Source organism: Scheffersomyces coipomensis (assembly GCF_036884675.1).
Source record: "Scheffersomyces coipomensis strain NRRL Y-17651 chromosome Unknown DFJ63scaffold_7, whole genome shotgun sequence".
NCBI lineage: Eukaryota > Fungi > Ascomycota > Pichiomycetes > Serinales > Debaryomycetaceae > Scheffersomyces > Scheffersomyces coipomensis.
Window position 1 is genome coordinate 503,739 of NW_027042898.1, and position 18,679 is coordinate 522,417.

The 18,679-nt window shown below is 30.4% G+C and overlaps 8 protein-coding genes across 8 annotated transcripts; 3 read left to right on the plus strand and 5 right to left on the minus strand. All coding sequences in view use genetic code 12, as the record gives it.

The window, feature by feature from the left end:
- Nucleotides 1–359: 359 nt before the first annotated feature.
- On the minus strand, nt 360–2,732 carry GAP2 (amino acid permease). The gene has a single exon (XM_064904296.1). It carries the CDS (start codon nt 2,555–2,557, stop codon nt 794–796), a length of 1,764 nt encoding a protein of 587 aa, XP_064760076.1. The 5' UTR covers nt 2,558–2,732; the 3' UTR covers nt 360–793.
- Nucleotides 2,733–6,038: 3,306 nt separating this feature from the next.
- On the minus strand, nt 6,039–6,929 carry DFJ63DRAFT_289805 (uncharacterized protein; the record flags this gene model as incomplete). The annotated part of the gene is made up of 1 exon (XM_064905258.1): nt 6,039–6,929. One exon carries the CDS (start codon nt 6,927–6,929, stop codon nt 6,039–6,041), a length of 891 nt encoding a protein of 296 aa, XP_064760077.1.
- A 432-nt stretch (nt 6,930–7,361) lies between these two features.
- On the minus strand, nt 7,362–8,255 carry BAT22 (Bat22p). Its single transcript, XM_064907257.1, has one exon. It carries the CDS (start codon nt 8,242–8,244, stop codon nt 7,420–7,422), a length of 825 nt encoding a protein of 274 aa, XP_064760078.1. The 5' UTR covers nt 8,245–8,255; the 3' UTR covers nt 7,362–7,419.
- An 815-nt stretch (nt 8,256–9,070) lies between these two features.
- PRE3 (proteasome core particle subunit beta 1) lies at nt 9,071–9,724 on the minus strand (the record flags this gene model as incomplete). Its single annotated transcript, XM_064905303.1, has 1 exon — nt 9,071–9,724. One exon carries the CDS (start codon nt 9,722–9,724, stop codon nt 9,071–9,073), a length of 654 nt encoding a protein of 217 aa, XP_064760079.1.
- Nucleotides 9,725–11,023: 1,299 nt separating this feature from the next.
- On the plus strand, nt 11,024–11,878 carry DFJ63DRAFT_289792 (uncharacterized protein; the record flags this gene model as incomplete). Its single annotated transcript, XM_064905256.1, has 1 exon — nt 11,024–11,878. One exon carries the CDS (start codon nt 11,024–11,026, stop codon nt 11,876–11,878), a length of 855 nt encoding a protein of 284 aa, XP_064760080.1.
- A 116-nt stretch (nt 11,879–11,994) lies between these two features.
- On the plus strand, nt 11,995–12,543 carry DFJ63DRAFT_239377 (uncharacterized protein). The gene has a single exon (XM_064904298.1). The coding sequence runs from the start codon at nt 12,111–12,113 to the stop codon at nt 12,462–12,464; it is 354 nt and encodes a 117-aa protein (XP_064760081.1). The 5' UTR covers nt 11,995–12,110; the 3' UTR covers nt 12,465–12,543.
- A 78-nt stretch (nt 12,544–12,621) lies between these two features.
- OST1 (dolichyl-diphosphooligosaccharide--protein glycotransferase subunit) lies at nt 12,622–14,145 on the minus strand (the record flags this gene model as incomplete). Its single annotated transcript, XM_064906539.1, has 1 exon — nt 12,622–14,145. One exon carries the CDS (start codon nt 14,143–14,145, stop codon nt 12,622–12,624), a length of 1,524 nt encoding a protein of 507 aa, XP_064760082.1.
- Nucleotides 14,146–15,745: 1,600 nt separating this feature from the next.
- DNM1 (dynamin-related GTPase) lies at nt 15,746–18,645 on the plus strand. The gene has a single exon (XM_064904297.1). It carries the CDS (start codon nt 16,003–16,005, stop codon nt 18,547–18,549), a length of 2,547 nt encoding a protein of 848 aa, XP_064760083.1. The 5' UTR covers nt 15,746–16,002; the 3' UTR covers nt 18,550–18,645.
- The last annotated feature ends 34 nt before the right edge of the window (nt 18,646–18,679 follow it).

Below are 18,679 nucleotides of genomic sequence, written 5' to 3' on the forward strand. Positions count from 1 at the left end.
TATCGACCGTATATGTCAATTCCGGTCACCATAATGTATTAATCTCACCACAAACAAAACAAAACTAACTATGACAATGTCGTTCTACTTTTGAAACGACATGGGGAAGTCACACCCCGTGTTTTTCGCGACATTTTGCATCAGACTTTTGAAACGCGTCATCAATTTTACGATTATTTCAAATTTAGGGGGTTATCACCAGATGAGCTGAGCTTAAATTTGATAATGATAACTTGCATTCCCCCAATTAATTCAAATTTACCAAAATTATGGAAGGTTAGACTAATATCTATAAAAGTATTCAAAGTTCAAATTACAATTCACCGACCAATAGACAATAATCTTGTTTTGTACATTTGGTGCCGTAGATTTAAAAATATTTTTTGCTCCACAAAATATACAGATAGAGCGTTTTTGATAGCCGCTAACAACAATCTCTAAGGTTTGTGTCTCTATTTTGATCTTAATTCAATTACGAATTTAAGAGGCTAATCATTCCTCGGCTAATCAACGATTAACCATAACCTTAAATTATGTTTCCTAACGACTAACACATTTATCAAAGGTTATTATTTACATTGGGTGCATTTGAAACATTTTGAAAAATATTGAATTAAAATTATATATAATTAAGAATAAGAAAATACTAAAATAAATAGTATATAGTTAAATAATTTAGAATTGAAATAACGATTGTAGAAATACATTTATATAAAACCCACTGAACCCTGGAAAATATGAAGTCTTAGAATCTTTTAAAAATACTAAATTTATTCCATTCGTGAAGGTTAGCTTAACACCAGAAGTTCCATAATCTGTAGTATAAAGGTCTGGAAGCAACGTAAGCCTTTTCTTCGGCAATTTCTTGTTTTAATAAATCTAAATCTAATTCTCTTCTACCAGTATCAATATCGATATCCTTGGCTCTGATGAATAATCTCCATTCTCTCTTCCATAATTTGTGGATAATCCAGAAAAAGATAACAACTGGAGCACCTAAGTAAGCCATGAAGAAATCAGCAGCATTTGGAGAACCACCTAATGGGAATAAGGCAATCCAGAATTGAGCAATTAAAACAAGAATAATAACTAAGACACCGTAAGCAGCACCATAGACACCAACTTGGGAAGTCCAAGCGATTTCATCAGTAGTTCTACCTTGAACATATAATGCTCTTCTGAATCTAATTAAACACATATTAATTGAACCCCAAGTAAATAATGATGATAAACCAGATAAAGCTAACATCCAATTGAAAACAGTATTAGATTGATTGGAAGCAGTAATGAAACATAATAAACCAAAGACACATTGGACGATAATACCAGCTAATGGTCTACCTTGTTTATCAATGTAACCAAGAATTTTTGGGGCTTGACCAGAAGCAGCTAAAGCAGCTAAAGTTCTTGAAGAACCGAAAACTGAAGAGTTACCGACAGATAACACAGCAATCATAATAACTACATTCATAACTGAAGGTAAACCAGAGATACCAGCATCAACAATAGATAACACGAATGGAGAAGCTGAAGCATCTTCAGAACTGTTGGCAATTAATCTTGGATCATTATATGGAACTAATAAACCGACTAAAGTTAAAGAAACAACGTAGAATAAAGTAATTCTCCAGAAAACTTGTTTGGTAGCTTTTGGTAAGGATTTTCTTGGGTTAGCGGTTTCGGCAGCAGCTAAACCACATAATTCGGTACCACCGAAGGCAAAAGCAGCAGTAACGAAAACTGAACAAACACCTTTGAAACCATTGGCAAAGGCACCTGGGTTTTGCCAGTATTTACCACCAATGTAACCACCTTTTGGACCACCACCGGCAGCTAAAATTATACCTAAAATGATATAACCTGACACAGCTAAAACTTTAACAATTGAGAAAAAGAATTCAGCTTCACCATAACCTCTAACACCGAAGAAATTAATAGAACAGATTAAAACATAAAAGATAACCACAAAAGCAGCAGAATTAGTGTGGGCATCCCAATATTGAATAGTGATAGCGGCAGCAACCAATTCCAAAGGTAAGACAACTAACCATTGCATAGCATAATTCCAAGCCATAGAGAAACCCCATGATGGTTCAATAAATCTAGAATTATAGGTAACGAAAGCACCAGCAACTGGGAAAGTAACAGCTAATTCCCCTAAAGATTGACAGGTACAATAGATCATAGTACCAATGATAATATAAGCAATAATAACCCCAGCTGGACCACCCGTACCCAAAGAAGAACCGGCACCAACGAATAAACCAGTACCGATGGCACCACCAATAGCAATCATTTGTAAATGTCTATTTTTTAAAGATCTTGAAAGTGGAGAGTTAGCAGTCATAATGGCAATTTTTTCAGTATCTGATAAATTTGGATCGAGACCTAAATCAGCAGCATCAGCTCTTTTGAAACCATCAATGATTTTAGCAAAACCGGTTAATTGTGGTTTATCATCAAAGGCATCGATGTAGACACCACCGTTCTTTTCGGTAGAAGAGCCATCAGCAGCAACTTCTCTTGATCTGATATAATCTAATTCTTTTTCAGGCATTGTTGATTGAAGATAAAGATAATTATAAAGAAAAACAAAAAAGAAAACCTAAAACAAGAAATCAAATTGATAATTGAAAATAAAGGATACTTTGGAGGATATATATATGAATGAAAGTTTGAATTGTCCCAAAAATTTAAAATGAGCTCGACAAATAGAAACCGGTAAAACTAATTAAAATAAAAAAAAGCCAAAAAAGAAATACGATAATTTATCAAAGTTAATTAAATTAAATTAATATCAAAAATAAAAAAAAAAAGATTAAGGTCAAATTGAGAGAATCGCCCTTTTTGATTATGAAAATCAGTAGATTCACTGGGTTCATAAAGCCTTGATTAGTAGAAAGTATAAAATTGATTATGAAATTAAATGGAAAAAGAGGGCTACAATATTTTGATTGTTTTTATCGCAGCTTCCAAATTAGGAATTATGCCAGACAATTTAAAATTTCTTTTTTTTTTGTCTGTTTAACTTTGGTTTGTGTCTTAAAATTTGAGTTCTTATCAGTGAACTTTTTATCGATGGAGAGTTTTACACCACTGCACGACCTAATCTTAACCTGTAAAACTTTTATAACAAAGTTTTGACAAAAAGAAATTCTCAAATCGCCGTACCAGTATCCCACTGCGAATCCTTTTATTATAGTTTCCTCCCTTACAAAAGTTATGATAATAGATTATTATCAATTACTACATTATATATATACAAATTTCTATACGGCATATTGTACTTGATAGTTTCTATTCTATGTATTTGGGGTATTTTATGAAGTGGAGATTTTACATGTTACCGCTAATAAGACGAACATTGTATGATTAATATCAAATAAAAAGAAAATATAGAATAGCAATTAAAGCTGTGGTTGTTCAGTAGACAACAGTTATTACAACATTGCAACAGCTTCACCAGAACAATTACCCCACATATGTTAATGATTTTAGTTTTGATTTACATTTCTTTTTTGTTAGTTGTTTCAAAGCTTATGAGATGAGATGGGATTGATTAACTGATAGATTGACATACAGAACAAAAAACAAACCCTAATTACTAAATTAATCATCTAATAAATGGAAATGTCACTTAACTCTGTGATTCTATAGTATACGGTTTAGAAAATAACCTGAAACCCATAATAGGTTTTATCTTTCCCACCCACCCATTTTTACAGGTTAGAGCGATGATACAAAATTAAAAAAAAAAAAGAAAAAAAGAAATTTATGATAAGGTATAACCTGTAAATTTTGCCATCAAATAAGGCTTTTACCCTCTAAGATTATTACAGGTTTTACTTCGATTCTTTACAAAATTAAATTAGTTAGTTAAGGCATTTCTATTATCAAAGAACTTTTTGATAAAGCTCTAAATGAACTGCAAACCAATTAGGCTAATATCGATAGATAAAAGAATAAGACAAACCGTATGACAATAATGTAGATATATTATTAAATTGTCCCCTACTACTGTTTAATTCCATATTATTGTTCATTTACGACTTTAATGTATGCGATGAAATTGAATACCAGCTTATTGCTCGTATCTTAACTATAGCGCTTAATTTTTATGTAGTTAAGGTGCAACTCTTATCACCTATTTAAAATTATTTTGTTGTTGTTATTATTACTTTACCACAGTATCTGCTTTATTATTTTTTGACATTTCATTTATTTTTCTTTACCTGGTTGGTCCGTCAAGAAGTTTTTCGACAACATCATCTCAATCTTAACAATTTTTGACTTCTGGTGATGCCTGTTGTCTTAAAGTTTGTAAAACAACCAATTTAATCTTAAAAATAAAAATTCACAATTAGATCCTTTTTTTGTATAATTTGTTCTTTATCTGCGGTACCTCTTAGAGCTTTTTATCTATTCGGAAGTCATAGTTCAGCTATTGTAAAGAATTAGTTAATTCTGTAAATTTCGTCTTTGACTATCATATTTCCATTTAAGGCTTTTTTGCCTTATTTTTCTGTATACTTATCTTCTTATCTTTTTAGTCTACTTGCTGTACTCCCTAGTCTCTTTGTTTCCTTCCATTTTTGTAATTGTTCGTTTTTTTATTTTCTGATTATTTATCCGCTTAGCTTCGTTTACTTGTTTCAATAATTACCATTCTCATAACATTTCTTAGGCGATCGTTTGCCTTATTGTAATTAACTGTTTATGATGGTATTTCAGACTTCTTGATAATCATAATTGATTCTATACAGTAGGTGCCTAACCTGTAAAAATTGATTGTTAAGAGATTGTCCGCAACTCCGCGCTTAAGTTTTTTTTTTTCGTTTTTTCGGTACATTAAGTCAAGAACTTTTTCTTAACTTTTTGACATAGTCTAAACAGATACATTTTTCTTATGTTGAAGACCCCTTTATTGGACGTCTTCTGTTCTAAAAGTCTTTGACCTGTTCTATATATCTTCTTGAAATTAATGAAGAACTTTGAGAAGGTAGCGTGTCCGTTGTAGACAATTAAAGCTTAAAATCTACTCGTTTAAGAACCCCATACATAACCTTTACAGCTTAAAAAAATTAGTTTGTTTGGATGGAAGTAAACATCCGAATGCGTCAATATTATCCGGACAAAAATAACGTCCTATAACGGGTAAATTGTGCTACATTATCTTTCACCAATTTTGACTTCGACATAAGACACTAGTTAGATTGTCGATTTTAAACAACACTTTATACTTTCTCTTTAATGACATACAATTATCTCAAGCTATTTGTTGATGGTGTACCTTTTGTGATTTATAATTCACAAGATAAATCTGATCATCACTCGTAATTGAATGTTGTTTTTTTTCTTGGGTAAAGATTGAGGCAAGCGTTTAAAGTTTAACCTTTTTAAAGTTTGACTAACAATGTTCAATCATTGCGTATGATAAAGTAGGTCAATGATAACTTTCCCCAGACTTTGTAATTCAAGTATATTTGATTAGTGATCCCCCTCTCTGTTTCCCTTTTGAAAATGAATAGGTTTGGGGTATATTTTTGTCTGATGCCGTGCATTCTAGACTGTGATTGTTGAAGAAGGGGGAGAGTTATGTTGTTACACATTTACAAATAACAGCAAAGCGCTCAACCGCTTCACCGATATAGGAGCAAGTGGGGATCGCAAAGGAATGGTAAATTGATGTATGTACTTTGACGACTGATATCCAGATTCTCAAAAGGCATCACCCTGGGCTTTGACTATTTAACAAGACAATAAAAATATTTTTCTAAAACGCCGTTAAGATACTAGCTTTGTGTAGTTTTTGATTGCAAAACAAATAAGAGCTTACCATAAATTTTTAACAAAACTCCAAATGACGAAAATGTACAGTGAGCCATAGTTGTAATTCGACTCAAATAGATCATACAATGTTGCAAAAAGGGATCGTACTGATCTTCAACCTTTTTTTTTGAATTTTCATGTAGCGGAGTTTCTGAAGCTAATTTAAAGTTAGTTTTCTCGTATATTTATTTTAACTAATATTTTAGATTTTAGTAACTACCATTTATACAAGTTACAACTTGTCCACCAACATATACTACAACTTCTCCTTTATCATCGACATCAATGGTTACTGAAAGTTTAGCATCTCTTGAAAGCTTAGCCCCTTGTTTAATAGAGATTTTAGATTTAAGTTTATGTTCTTTTAACACTGATCCAATATAAGCGCCAACTGCTCCAGCTCCACTTCCACATGCAGGATCTTCTTTAACACCTTCAACAGGAGCTAAATTTCTTAATTCAAGACTACCATCTTCGTATTTACCATAAATACCATAACCAGCCCAATCATATTTAATACTCAAATCGCTGATTACATCGTAACTTGGATTTAAATCTAATACTGATTGACCTGACTTCAATTGGAATGTTAACCATTTAGGACCATCATCAATTAATATTGGCTTAGTAATAATATCATCAACTTTAAGATTCAATGACTCAGCTACTTCAACCAATTGTTCATCTGAAATCGAGGAGGACTTATAATATGGCAATTTAAATGAAAGATAAACTTGTGATAAGTCATCTTTAGTAGTGAAATTTTCCACACTGATTTCAACTATACCAGCTCCACATTCTGGATAAATTTTATTTTCACTATTTGGTTGGATCTTACCAGCTTCAAGTAAAGAAAAACAAGTACCTAATGTTGGATGACCTGCAAATGGTAATTCACTTTGAGTCGTGAAAATACGAACTTTATAATCGGCCTCTGGTTTGGTTGGTGGTAACACAAATGTAGTTTCTGAAAGATTAGTCCAATTAGAAATTGCTTTCATATCTTCATTTGATAAATGAGTAGCATCAAAAAAGACAGCTAATGGATTACCTTTGAATTTGACATTAGTGAACACATCCACTTGTTTGAAATCAGGCATTTTGCAACTTAGTTGACTTTAAAGTTAAGTTTTCGTAAATTCAAATGATACAAATTGTTGTCTTTATATATTCTTTTTCAATTTGTCGCGGCTATAAAAGGCAACACAAAAGCTTTGAACTATCTCCTGGAATGAGTAATTTTTGTATGAGTCAACTATAGCTCCACTAAAATCTAAACATCAAAAAGGAACATTGGCCACTCAAATTATCACATTGTGGTTATTGCAGCCGTCTGTGTGAATAATATTAGCTATCGGAATGCTAAGCGATATATGAATATCGGTAATCTTGCTTTTATGATCTTTTTTTATTACTATATATTGAATTTTACAAGATTTTCGCAACAATTATGACTCGTTTTTCTGAGAGATATAACATAAACTTAAATTTAAGAAAATGACAACTAAATCTACAGTTTAACGTACTGAATATTTCAAAATCTAATAACTTTTTATTCTAATTACAATTAAATAAATATTTTAAATACACTTATAATTTTTTAGCAACTCTTGACCAATCTTCGAATTCTAATTGACCATATTGAATTGATTTAATCCAATCTAAGACTTGTTGAGTCAAAGGACCGAAATCATCCCCAGTTGGAACTTTAATATGTTGTTCTCTGAATTCAATATTGTTAACTGGAGATACAATGGCTGCAGTACCAGTACCAAAAATTTCTAATAATTCACCATTATCGGCTTTTTCTTTAACTTCATGAATGGTGATTTCACGTTCACTAATGATCCATTCATCAGCAGATAACTTTTCTCTAGCTAAACGTAAAGTTGAATCTCTAGTAACACCAGGTAAGATAGTACCATTTAATGGAGGAGTAACTAATTCTTTTTTATCACCTTTCTTTAAGACGAAAAATACATTCATAGCACCAACTTCAGTAATATTACCTTGTTCACCGAAAAGCCACAAGTTTTGATTATGCCCTTTGGCAGCGGCTTGGGTTTGTGGTTCAATACTAGAAACGTAATTAGCACCTAATTTGAATTCACCATAACCCTTTGGCCAAGCTCTAACAGCATATTCAGTAGCTTCTAATGAAACTGGTTTGAAATCTTTACCGAAATATGGACCAACTGGAGAAGCAATAACATATAATAAAGCTTTGGTTGGTTTAGTGACACCTAAACCAACAGTGGTACCAATTAAAGTAGGTCTTAAGTAAAGGGAGTAACCTTCACCTTGAGGAATGAATCTTTTATCAACTAATAAGAATTGATCAATAATTTTCATTAATTCTTCATTATCGAATTGAGGTAAAGCAGCTCTTTTAGCTGATCTATTCATTCTTTCCATATTTTTGTTTGGTCTGAAAGTTCTAACGTTACCTTCAGCATCAAGGTAAGCTTTCATACCTTCGAATAATTCAAAAGAATAATGAAACACAACTGCGGCTGGATCAAGTGATAAATTATGACGAGGATTAATTCTTGGAGCACCCCAACCATCTTCTTTAGACCATTCGATTTCAACCATATGATCAGTGAAAGTCTTACCAAACACTAATTCTTCCTTTGGTAAAGGTTGAGTTGGAGTTTTAGTTAACTCAATAGTTAATTTAGATGCATCTAAGGACATTATTGTGGAGTATTATGGTAAATGAAGTGAAATGAAATGTAAATTAAAATGAATTAAAAAGTGGGGAAAGCTATTATACGTATATACCTACAATGAACAGGTATCTTAAATCAAGTAGAAAATGAACGTTTATTTATAATTATAGTCAAGTTAGACTTCGCTGATATATTCCAATGAGTCAAAGTCAAATTTTTCAAATTTTTCAAATTTTTTTCTTCTATACGCCTTTTTTATTGCTTTTTTCCCTTTCTCGGTTACTGAAGGGAAATCTGACCATAATAGAAAATATGCGATACTATGATTAGATTTGACAGTTGTGGAGTAGATATATGACTCTGAATTATCAATTTATTACACAATTAAGGAGTTCATACTCCTATGCTTGCGATCGCGGTTATATAGGAATCACGTTGAAGTATGTTTACGTCTACATGATTCGTGTAAAATCTTCATTTAAGCTATTTTGTATTTTCTTTATTATTATCAACTACGTATAATGTATGTATATGTGATCTAAGATTCAATCTAGATTGACTAAATTTAATTACTTTTGATATTCTTCAGGATAGAAGATCAATCTTTCCACACCTGACTTAGTCAATATAACCATTCTAATCACCCCACCAGAAGAACCATCCCATTTAATAGCTTCACTTAATGCAGTCTTTATAAATTGTACACAATCATCCTTTTCCATTTGTGGTTTATAATTTTCATTACACCAACCATAGATGAAGGTAGAACCACTACCTGCTATAGCATATTCTTGTTTATGTATGGATCCACCAATTGGAATTGAATAAACTGAACCACCATTCTTAGCATCATAACCAGCACAAATTATACCAGCAGTTAAATGTTCTTTATTATTATAACAAATTTCTTGAAATACATTAGCAGCAATTTGAGTAGTTGGTTTTTCATTAGGAGGTAATTGAGCACTATAAATTTGTAAATGATATTTAACCATATCAGCAACTGCTTGAGTATCAGCTGCAGAACCTGATCTACAACAATATATGGTATCATGGATTTGAGTTAATTTATCAGTAACTCTATTAGCAATATATGAACCTGTCGTTGTACGAGAATCAGCTCCTAATATAACACCATCTTTAAAATTGACGGCCATAATAGAAGTACCCAAGTTAACTTCACCTTTCTTTAAATGATTGATATCGACTTTAATTCCATTCATATTGATGAATTGTATTTATTGACTATAATTAAATGGATATGAAAATAGATTAAATCGATTGATAATCTAGCTTATGTATGCAAATAAATGAATTGATTTCAATTGAATCAGGTCGATTATATGAAGGGATTGATATTATAAAATAAGTAACTTGTTCTATTAATAGAAACTACTAATTAATTATCAATGAAGATATATTTGATAATGATATATTCTTCTTGATAACCTATAATGTATCAATTGAATCAGATAATGTGAATTGTACTAAATATCTATAAAGTCTTATAGATTCTGGTTTCGATACTTGTGTTTGATGAATTGCCACTCATTCTTTTTGTTTGGTAAATTTTCCAAACTCAAAAAACTAGTCGTGTGAAAAGGTCATAAAAAGTTAATCACGCGATTAAAATCACGCGACTAAAGTTTTGTCAATTTTTGTCATCTTCATTTTGAAATTTTACGACAAACGAAGTTGAATTTTATTTTCCATAACTGCGACTTTAAATAGCGCATTATTTTTTATGCGCTTCACCCCCCAGTTTCGCCAAAAATGAAAGTGAACATTTAAATTAGTTTAAATCTTCGAAAGGCGGGCATATATTATATTAAATTTAATACTTCTATTTCAATTTAGCGTGTTCGAGGCTCTGGTTACTGCTTAAAAATAATTATCGCATTTAAGAAAAACATAAGTTCTGGGGTCGTCTTATTAAGGAGTGACAGGTGACGAACTGCCATTAATTAGGCTCATAACCAATGATAAAAATATTACACTTCCTTCTTGTATAGATACTCAATACTTAATTATAACAATTTGATTAATGCTTCAGTATAAGTTTTGATAAACTAATAAAACATTGTACCCTGACTTTATCTGCATACTGCAAATATTGATCTAAAAAAAATTTGAGTTAAAAATAACTTCCATATAGCAAAATAGCAAAAGAACAATGAGTATAGAAAAAAAAGAAAATAACAATCACATTTAAGCGATAATTAGATAAAATGTGGGTATTTTCTCTCGTAATCGAATTAAAAACGTTTTTAGATACTCTTTTTCTTCCATTCTGTCTTCTATCAAGTCATTATACAAGTTTAGAAGTTACAATTATAGAGTTTCTTAATAGAAAGATAGACTAATCGAATAGAGTTCATTTTGCAAAATTGAAAAAAAGATTCAGTACCCTTTTTCGTTGAATCTTTGTTATTTTTTCTATCGCTAATCGGGGGTCCAATAAAAGTTAAAATTGGGAACTTAAGGGGATTTAATAAGCAGATCAGATCGATATCATGGTGTATATGTATAAGGTGATACTATTGATCCTGACGTTGTTAGGAAATGCTCTTCTAACCCAAGGGTACCCATTATTTGATGAAAGTCAATATCTTACCAAAGACGAGGCGCAATATTTAGTGGACGATCCAGTACTTACTCATAAAGTTATTTTTGAAATAAGTCAAGATTCAAAACCGATGGGATCAATAAAGATAGCGTTGTTTGGTAATACTGTGCCAAAGACAGTCAAAAACTTTATTGGATTATCTGAAAAGGGTCCAGGAGAAGGATATAAGGACTGTAAGATTCATCGAATAGTTGAAAATTATGTTCTTCAAACTGGAGATTTTGAAAAGAAAAATGGATCAGGAGGATATTCAATATTTAATACTCCATTATTCGATGATGAAAATTTCGATATAAAACATAATAAAAAGGGTAGAGTTTCAATGACAAATAATGGTAAGAATAAAAATGGATCTCAATTCTTTATAAGTTTATTGCATAGAGCTTATCATTTGGATGAAAAATACGTCTCATTCGGACAAGTAATTGGTGGGTTTGATACCATACAGGCTATTAATGTGGTTCCATTGGATGATGACAATGTTCCTTTATTGGACATTTATATTACAGATGTCAAAGTGATTAAAATGAAATTTAAGAATAAAAATATTCAAATTTTTGATAGTGATGATAATAGTCAGGATCAGAGTATCAATAATGAAGATTTAATAGTGGTGGATGAATTCATCCCCAATCAAAGTTGGGTATTAATTGGATTTTTTGGTGCTATAGTCTTAACCTATATATTGAGATGGGGTTGGATAAGGACATATAAAGAAAAGCATATTCATTTGAAACATCCGCCAGAATGATCTCCTAGTATCAGAAGTATAACAGGATAGGTCTTATATAGATTATATAATGAATAATGTATGGATTTTTAAAACATTGGTTTAATTTTATTGTTCTAAAGATGGATCATCTATAGTTTTTGCAAACAAAGCAATTTTGGGCCACAAAACCAAAAACAATATCTAAAAAAAATTCTGAGTGTTAGAATTCATCTAATGAACCATATCAGTCAAACAGTCTTTCCTATATCTAATGTCCAAGTCATCAGATTTCCCTATAGTACACGCGAGGAACATACCGTTTGGTACTTCCACAGAATCATTATACGAGTTGTTTTCCAAACATGGTAGTTTGAATCAAATTCGAATCTCCAATCAAGACAATAAGAATGATTGTTTTGTCATTTATAATAATTTATCCATTGCCAAACGAATTGTGAAAGAGTTGAATGGGATCAACTTCAATGGTAGATATTTAATCTTATCCCTTTATGCTATCGATAAGTCTAAGTTAACTGATGATGATATTACTGCTAGTGGTGATGTGGAGTATAAATTACGTCTTGATGAGTTAAACAAATTAAAACAACAACATAATATCACATAAAGATACCAATTACAACATTTAATCATTACGAAGGATTTATTTATTCATTCATTTTAACCTATAGTGGTAGTTTTTTTTTGTTTTGAAGCTATAGAGATATCTATGTATTTTATTATAAAAAAAAAACCTAGAAGAAGTATTGTACATATAATACCACCTATGAAGAAGCTGATGATGGAGCTGATGATTGAGCTGAAGCAGGAGGAGTTGAACGCTTCTTCTTATCAGTGATAGATAAATCAATTAATGATAAACCATAATAACTGATTAAAGCAATAAACACAAATCCTGAGATTTTAGCAATTTTTGAAATATAATCTAATTTAGTGTATTTGAATTTAATAAGAACATTCAATCTACTGGCATCATCGAATAAATCTTGGAAATGAAGAGTTACTTTAGTATGACCCTTTGCCACATCAAGATATGATAATTCATTATTGACTGTGATTGATTTGATATCAATTGGTGATGAAACATTTATAAATTGAGAATTTTCAGGTAAATAAATATTCAAATAAGTATTATTATAAGTTACATCTCTAATAGCATTTAAAATTGGAACTTTTAAAATATATTCATCTTCAACTTGATTAACTTGATGTAAGAATTCACCTAAATTTTCATTCCAACCTAAAGTAAAATTATATTTCCATTCACCAAAGATTGGGAATCTTGGTTGTAAAATTAAATAATCTTTTATAAATTGATGAGTTGAAATAACACCAACTAAATCACTGAAATAATAATTGGCAAATTTAGAATAACTAGTTGGGATTTCAAGATGACTTAATGCAAAATGATTTCTTGTACCTTGAAATCTACCTTTTAACCAATCAACTCTTGAAAATCCTGTATTCAATTGAGCACCATTATTAGTTAATTCATAGTATTCTTCAATTGATAATTGATCGACATCAGAAGCTGGGATCCAAATAGATCTGTTTAAATTATGAACAAAGGTTAATGGTCTATTATGTTCATATAATAAACCCATTGGACTTAAAGTTAAAGGAGAAATTTCGTCAAATAATGGACCGTATTTCAAAGTTTTACCTTCAACTTCAGGTTTTAATTCAGGTAAATCAGGAGTAATATTTAATTCATCAATGTTTTCCACTAATAATTCCATTTCTTGACCTTTAGCAATACCACTAAAGATTAAACTATAATCATCACTTGCATAAGCAGAATAAGGAAATTTATTACCTCTATATAATAAGGTTTGAACTTGTTCCATACCAATTTTAGCAGGTAATGGTTCTAAAACATTAGTATAGACATAAGTGATTTTCAATTCCACGTTAGAATTAGGAGCGATTGGAGTTGGGAATTTAACTTTAAAAAGTTTATGAGGAATGATTTCATCATGTAATACTTCAGTTGGAGTAATTGAATTAAATATAGCAAATGAAATAAGGGAAAGTTGAGGAATTGAATCGAATCCATCATTCACTATGAAATAATATTCATCTTGAGGTTTATCCCCCGTATTAACAATATCAATAATATCAAGTTCCTTAACATATGATTTAGAAAGGTCAATTGTTCTTGAATAATGAGCGTTTTTCCATGAAACGGAATCATCTATGGATTCAGTCAAGACAGACGAAGCTTGGATAAGGCTACCAAACCATAATAATCCCAATAGGATACTTATTCTATTCCAATTGACCATCATCACTTGAACTTTATGACTTGTATGATTCAATAGTTGGTGGGTTGCCTTTTAAAGGGCCTGTGTTTAATTTTGTTCTGTTGTTCAAAAAAACGTCAATTTTTCAGGACTGTATACAACACACACGTGATTAAATTTGATTAAATTTGTTTGATTATTGCAACCACGCGTACCCGTACAGTTCGTCTCTGTATGGATTAGAAGTTAATTATTCTAAAAGGGAGGATATAATGTAATAGATATTAAGTCTGTTTAAAGCAGTTGAAGGTCAGTGATGAGAAAGTTATAATCCTGTTGCCATGTCTTTTTTTAGCAGAATAAATTGATGCTAGTATGAATGACTGTTAGATAACTGATGACTGTAGTTTAAATTTTCGCCACACATAAAAAGTCAGGGATAAGAATGATCTTTAAAGTAAGTTGTTATACCTACTTCGCAGGGAATAACAGCTTTCCAAATTTGTTATATATGCTATAATTTGAAGTGAGCTTAAATCTGCAATAATCTTATTCATTCACTTATCCTTTGATAGTAGCAAGAGTGCTACCATGTTTAGCATAGTTAACAGCATTATACGATTTTACAGTGTAAAAAGAAGGTTCAGCTTTACCGCTCAACTCTTCTTTTATTTCATCATGGGTATCGTTCTACATTCATAATCTTTAAATAAATCACTAGATTGATCTTCAATTTTCAATCAAATCTTACAAAATAGCTACTTTATCATCAAATCAAGAGAGTTTTAAGTTTAAAATAATTCTTATTTTTAACCTTTCTCTCCCTCAACTAGTTATATACTTTCTCTTTATATAAATTCTATAGTTTTATAGTATTTTAGAGTAAGAATATATAACAAATTTGGAAAAAAAAAACAGTGTACAGTAATTAAATGTTATATATATGAATAACTATGATTAAGTAGCTCACAATAATGTGAATATCATTGTCATATAATCATATGAATCGGATAACTCCATCTGGTTAATTCCTTTCTAAATAATTTATAGATAAAGAGCAAACTAAAGTTAAAGTTACACAAAATATCAGCCTCATTTTTCTCCAATTAAAATTGTCAATTTAGAAACTGTTAATGAAGAGTATCATTGATAGTTTACATGATATATAATAGATTAATAACAAATGATCATTATCAATTGATAATGCAAATATAACAAGTTGTTGAGATTAACTCATATTATTAAAAAAACAGAGTAAAACAGATTCAAAGTCATCAACAATTTTGAATAGTGGGGGACGGAAATGTCTGATTTGGAAGGCAAAATTTTGCAATTTTTATATAAATAGACACTAAATGATTTCAACTCTATTTCATTATATTCTTCCATTTTCTTCTATATTGTAATTCGTACCTGCTATAACCAACTCTGATACCGATTCCAATTGGTATACAATATCATTTCTTGATTATAACACTACTTAAACTTAACTTTACCGTCTCATTCCAACATTATTTCATAAAAACGTCTGTTTTTTTTCTATACTTAAAATTTTCAAATTTTAAATCTATTTTTTTTTTGTCTGATTTTTTTTTCTTAATTGGAGAACGAAAAAAAAACATCCTGAAATCAAAACAATAATCATTTACAGCCAATTCCAATCAACCAACCACAATCCATCTATTCCTCAAGTTCATCACACCATCCATCCATCTATCATCAACAGCGGCATCTTGATAGTGAGAGTCATCCTAGCTTCATCCAACTGTTCATCAATTCAACCATTTTGTATCTTATTCAGCCGCAACGATACACCTTTCCCTTATACCTATAAACGGTAACTTTTTCTTAGATTTAGACACCATAAAATTTTAATAACTATTCAATCTTGTTTTTAGCAGCATGTCATTTCACGACCTTATCCCTGTGGTCAACAAATTACAAGATATTGTAACTACTACTCAATTATCTGATTTAGACTTACCTATCTTAGCCGTGGTTGGATCTCAATCATGTGGTAAATCGTCAGTATTGGAAAATATTGTCGGTAAGGATTTTTTACCAAGAGGTACTGGAATCGTCACCAGAAGACCTTTGGTGTTACAATTGAATCATGTCAAATATGATGATCCTATCATTAGTAATGGTTCAAATGATTATCAACCACAATCATCTCCATTTTCATATTCATCTTCTACTGATAATGATGAAGAAGGTGAAGTTAATTTAGAAGATCATTTAAGAAAACATGCCAATGGAGGGAAATATCAACCTCCAAGTGAATGGGGAGAATTCTTACATATTCCAAATAAAAGATATTATAATTTTAATGATATTAGAAAAGAAATTGAAAATGAAACTTTAAGAATTGCCGGTACTAATAAAGGAATATCAAGATTACCGATCAATTTAAAGATTTTTTCACCAAATGTATTGGATTTAACCCTTGTTGATTTACCTGGTTTAACTAAAATCCCTATCGGTGATCAACCAACTGATATTGAAAGACAAACTAGAAATTTAATTTTGGAATATATTTCAAAACCTAATTGTATTATTTTAGCAGTTTCACCCGCTAATGTTGATTTAGTTAATTCTGAATCCTTAAAATTAGCCAGACAAGTTGATCCAACTGGTAAAAGAACAGTTGGTATATTAACTAAATTAGACTTAATGGATCAAGGTACTAATGCTCTTGATATCTTAAAAGGTAATGTTTATCCCTTAAAATTAGGATTCATCGGTATTGTTAATAGATCTCAACAAGATATATCAGAAAATAAAGCTTTAACTGATAGTCTTTATGATGAACAACAATTTTTCAGAAATCATCAAGCTTATAAAGCTTTGTCGAATAAATGTGGTACGAAATTCTTATCTCAAACTTTAAATAAAATCTTAATGAATCATATTAGAGATAGATTACCTGATATTAAAGCTAAATTAAATACTTTAATGGGTCAAACTGAACAAGAATTGTTAAGTTATGGAGAAATCCCCTCCAATTTAACTAATTCTCCTGAATCAAGAGGAGGTTTAATATTAACTCTAATGACAAAATTTGCTAATTCATTTGTAAATTCAATTGAAGGTACTTCATTAAGTGAAATTTCTACTAAAGAATTATGTGGTGGGGCTCGTATCTATTATATTTTTAATGAAATATTTGGAGCTCAATTAGCTGCTATAAATCCAACTCATAATTTGTCCATCTATGATATCAGAACTGCCATAAGAAATTCAACTGGTCCAAGACCTGCATTGTTTGTACCTGAATTAGCATTTGATTTATTAGTCAAACCTCAAATTCAATTATTAGAAGATCCTTCTCGTAGATGTGTGGAAATGGTTTATGAAGAATTAATGAAGATTGTTCATAATGTATGTTCATCAAACATTGGCTTGGAATTGAATAGATATCCGCGTTTAGAAGCTAAATTGATTGAAGTTGTAAGTGATTTATTAAGAGAAAGATTAGGTCCAACTATCAAATATGTTGAATCAATTATTGAAATTCATCGTGCTTATATTAATACCAATCATCCAAATTTCGTTGGTGCTGCTAGAGCCATGAGTCTTATCGTTGAACAAAGACAAAAACAAAAGGAATTAGAATCAAGAAATAAATTAAAATTAGCCAGTGAAAGAATTTTAAATTCAAAAATCATACGGGAAGAAGGCAGTAATGGTGAAGATGATGATGATGAAATTGCTGATGATGAAGAAGATATTAATTCAGTTGATGATGTCATAAAACAACCAAAACCAATCAAAAGTGGTTCTTCTCATAAACGTTCCGATTCTAGCAAGACTAATTTCTCCATTAAATCAGAATCAACTCCTTCTAATTTGAATGGAAATGCTTATCCTGAATCATTCTTTAATTATTTCTTTGGCAAAGATCCAATAATTCATCAACAACATTTACAACATCAAGCTCAATTAAATCCAGTTCCATTTAAATTCCCAATTCATCAAGAAAATACTTTACAATTCATAAACAATAATTCTAATAATACCAATGTTCATTCTACTAATTCAAGTTCAAATACCATTTCAAGTCATAACCTTACTGAACAACAATTTAAGCATTTAAATTTAAGTGATCCATCTCAAGATGATTCTACTTCATTTGAAAGTGATGATGCTATTAATGAATTAAGTGAACGTGAACAATTAGAATGTGAATTAATCAGACGTTTAATCGTATCTTACTTTGGCATCGTTCGTGAAATGATTCAAGATCAAATCCCTAAATCAATCATGTGTTTACTAGTTAATTATATTAAACAACATATTCAAAATCGTTTAGTAGTGAAATTATATAATGACGCATTATTTGATGAATTATTACAAGAAGATGAAAATATTCAAGCTGAAAGGGAAAAATGTATGGAATTATTGAATACTTATAGGGAAGCTTCAAGAGTTATAAGTGAAGTTATATAAAATGGTGGTATATCTTTTTTTACGTTTTAAATGTTCTTTTTCTTTTTCTTCTTTTTCTTTTTATCATTTTGTTATTAAAAACCTTCTTTGTAAATAAAATCTTTGTTATTAATGTGATCTATGTTTAGAA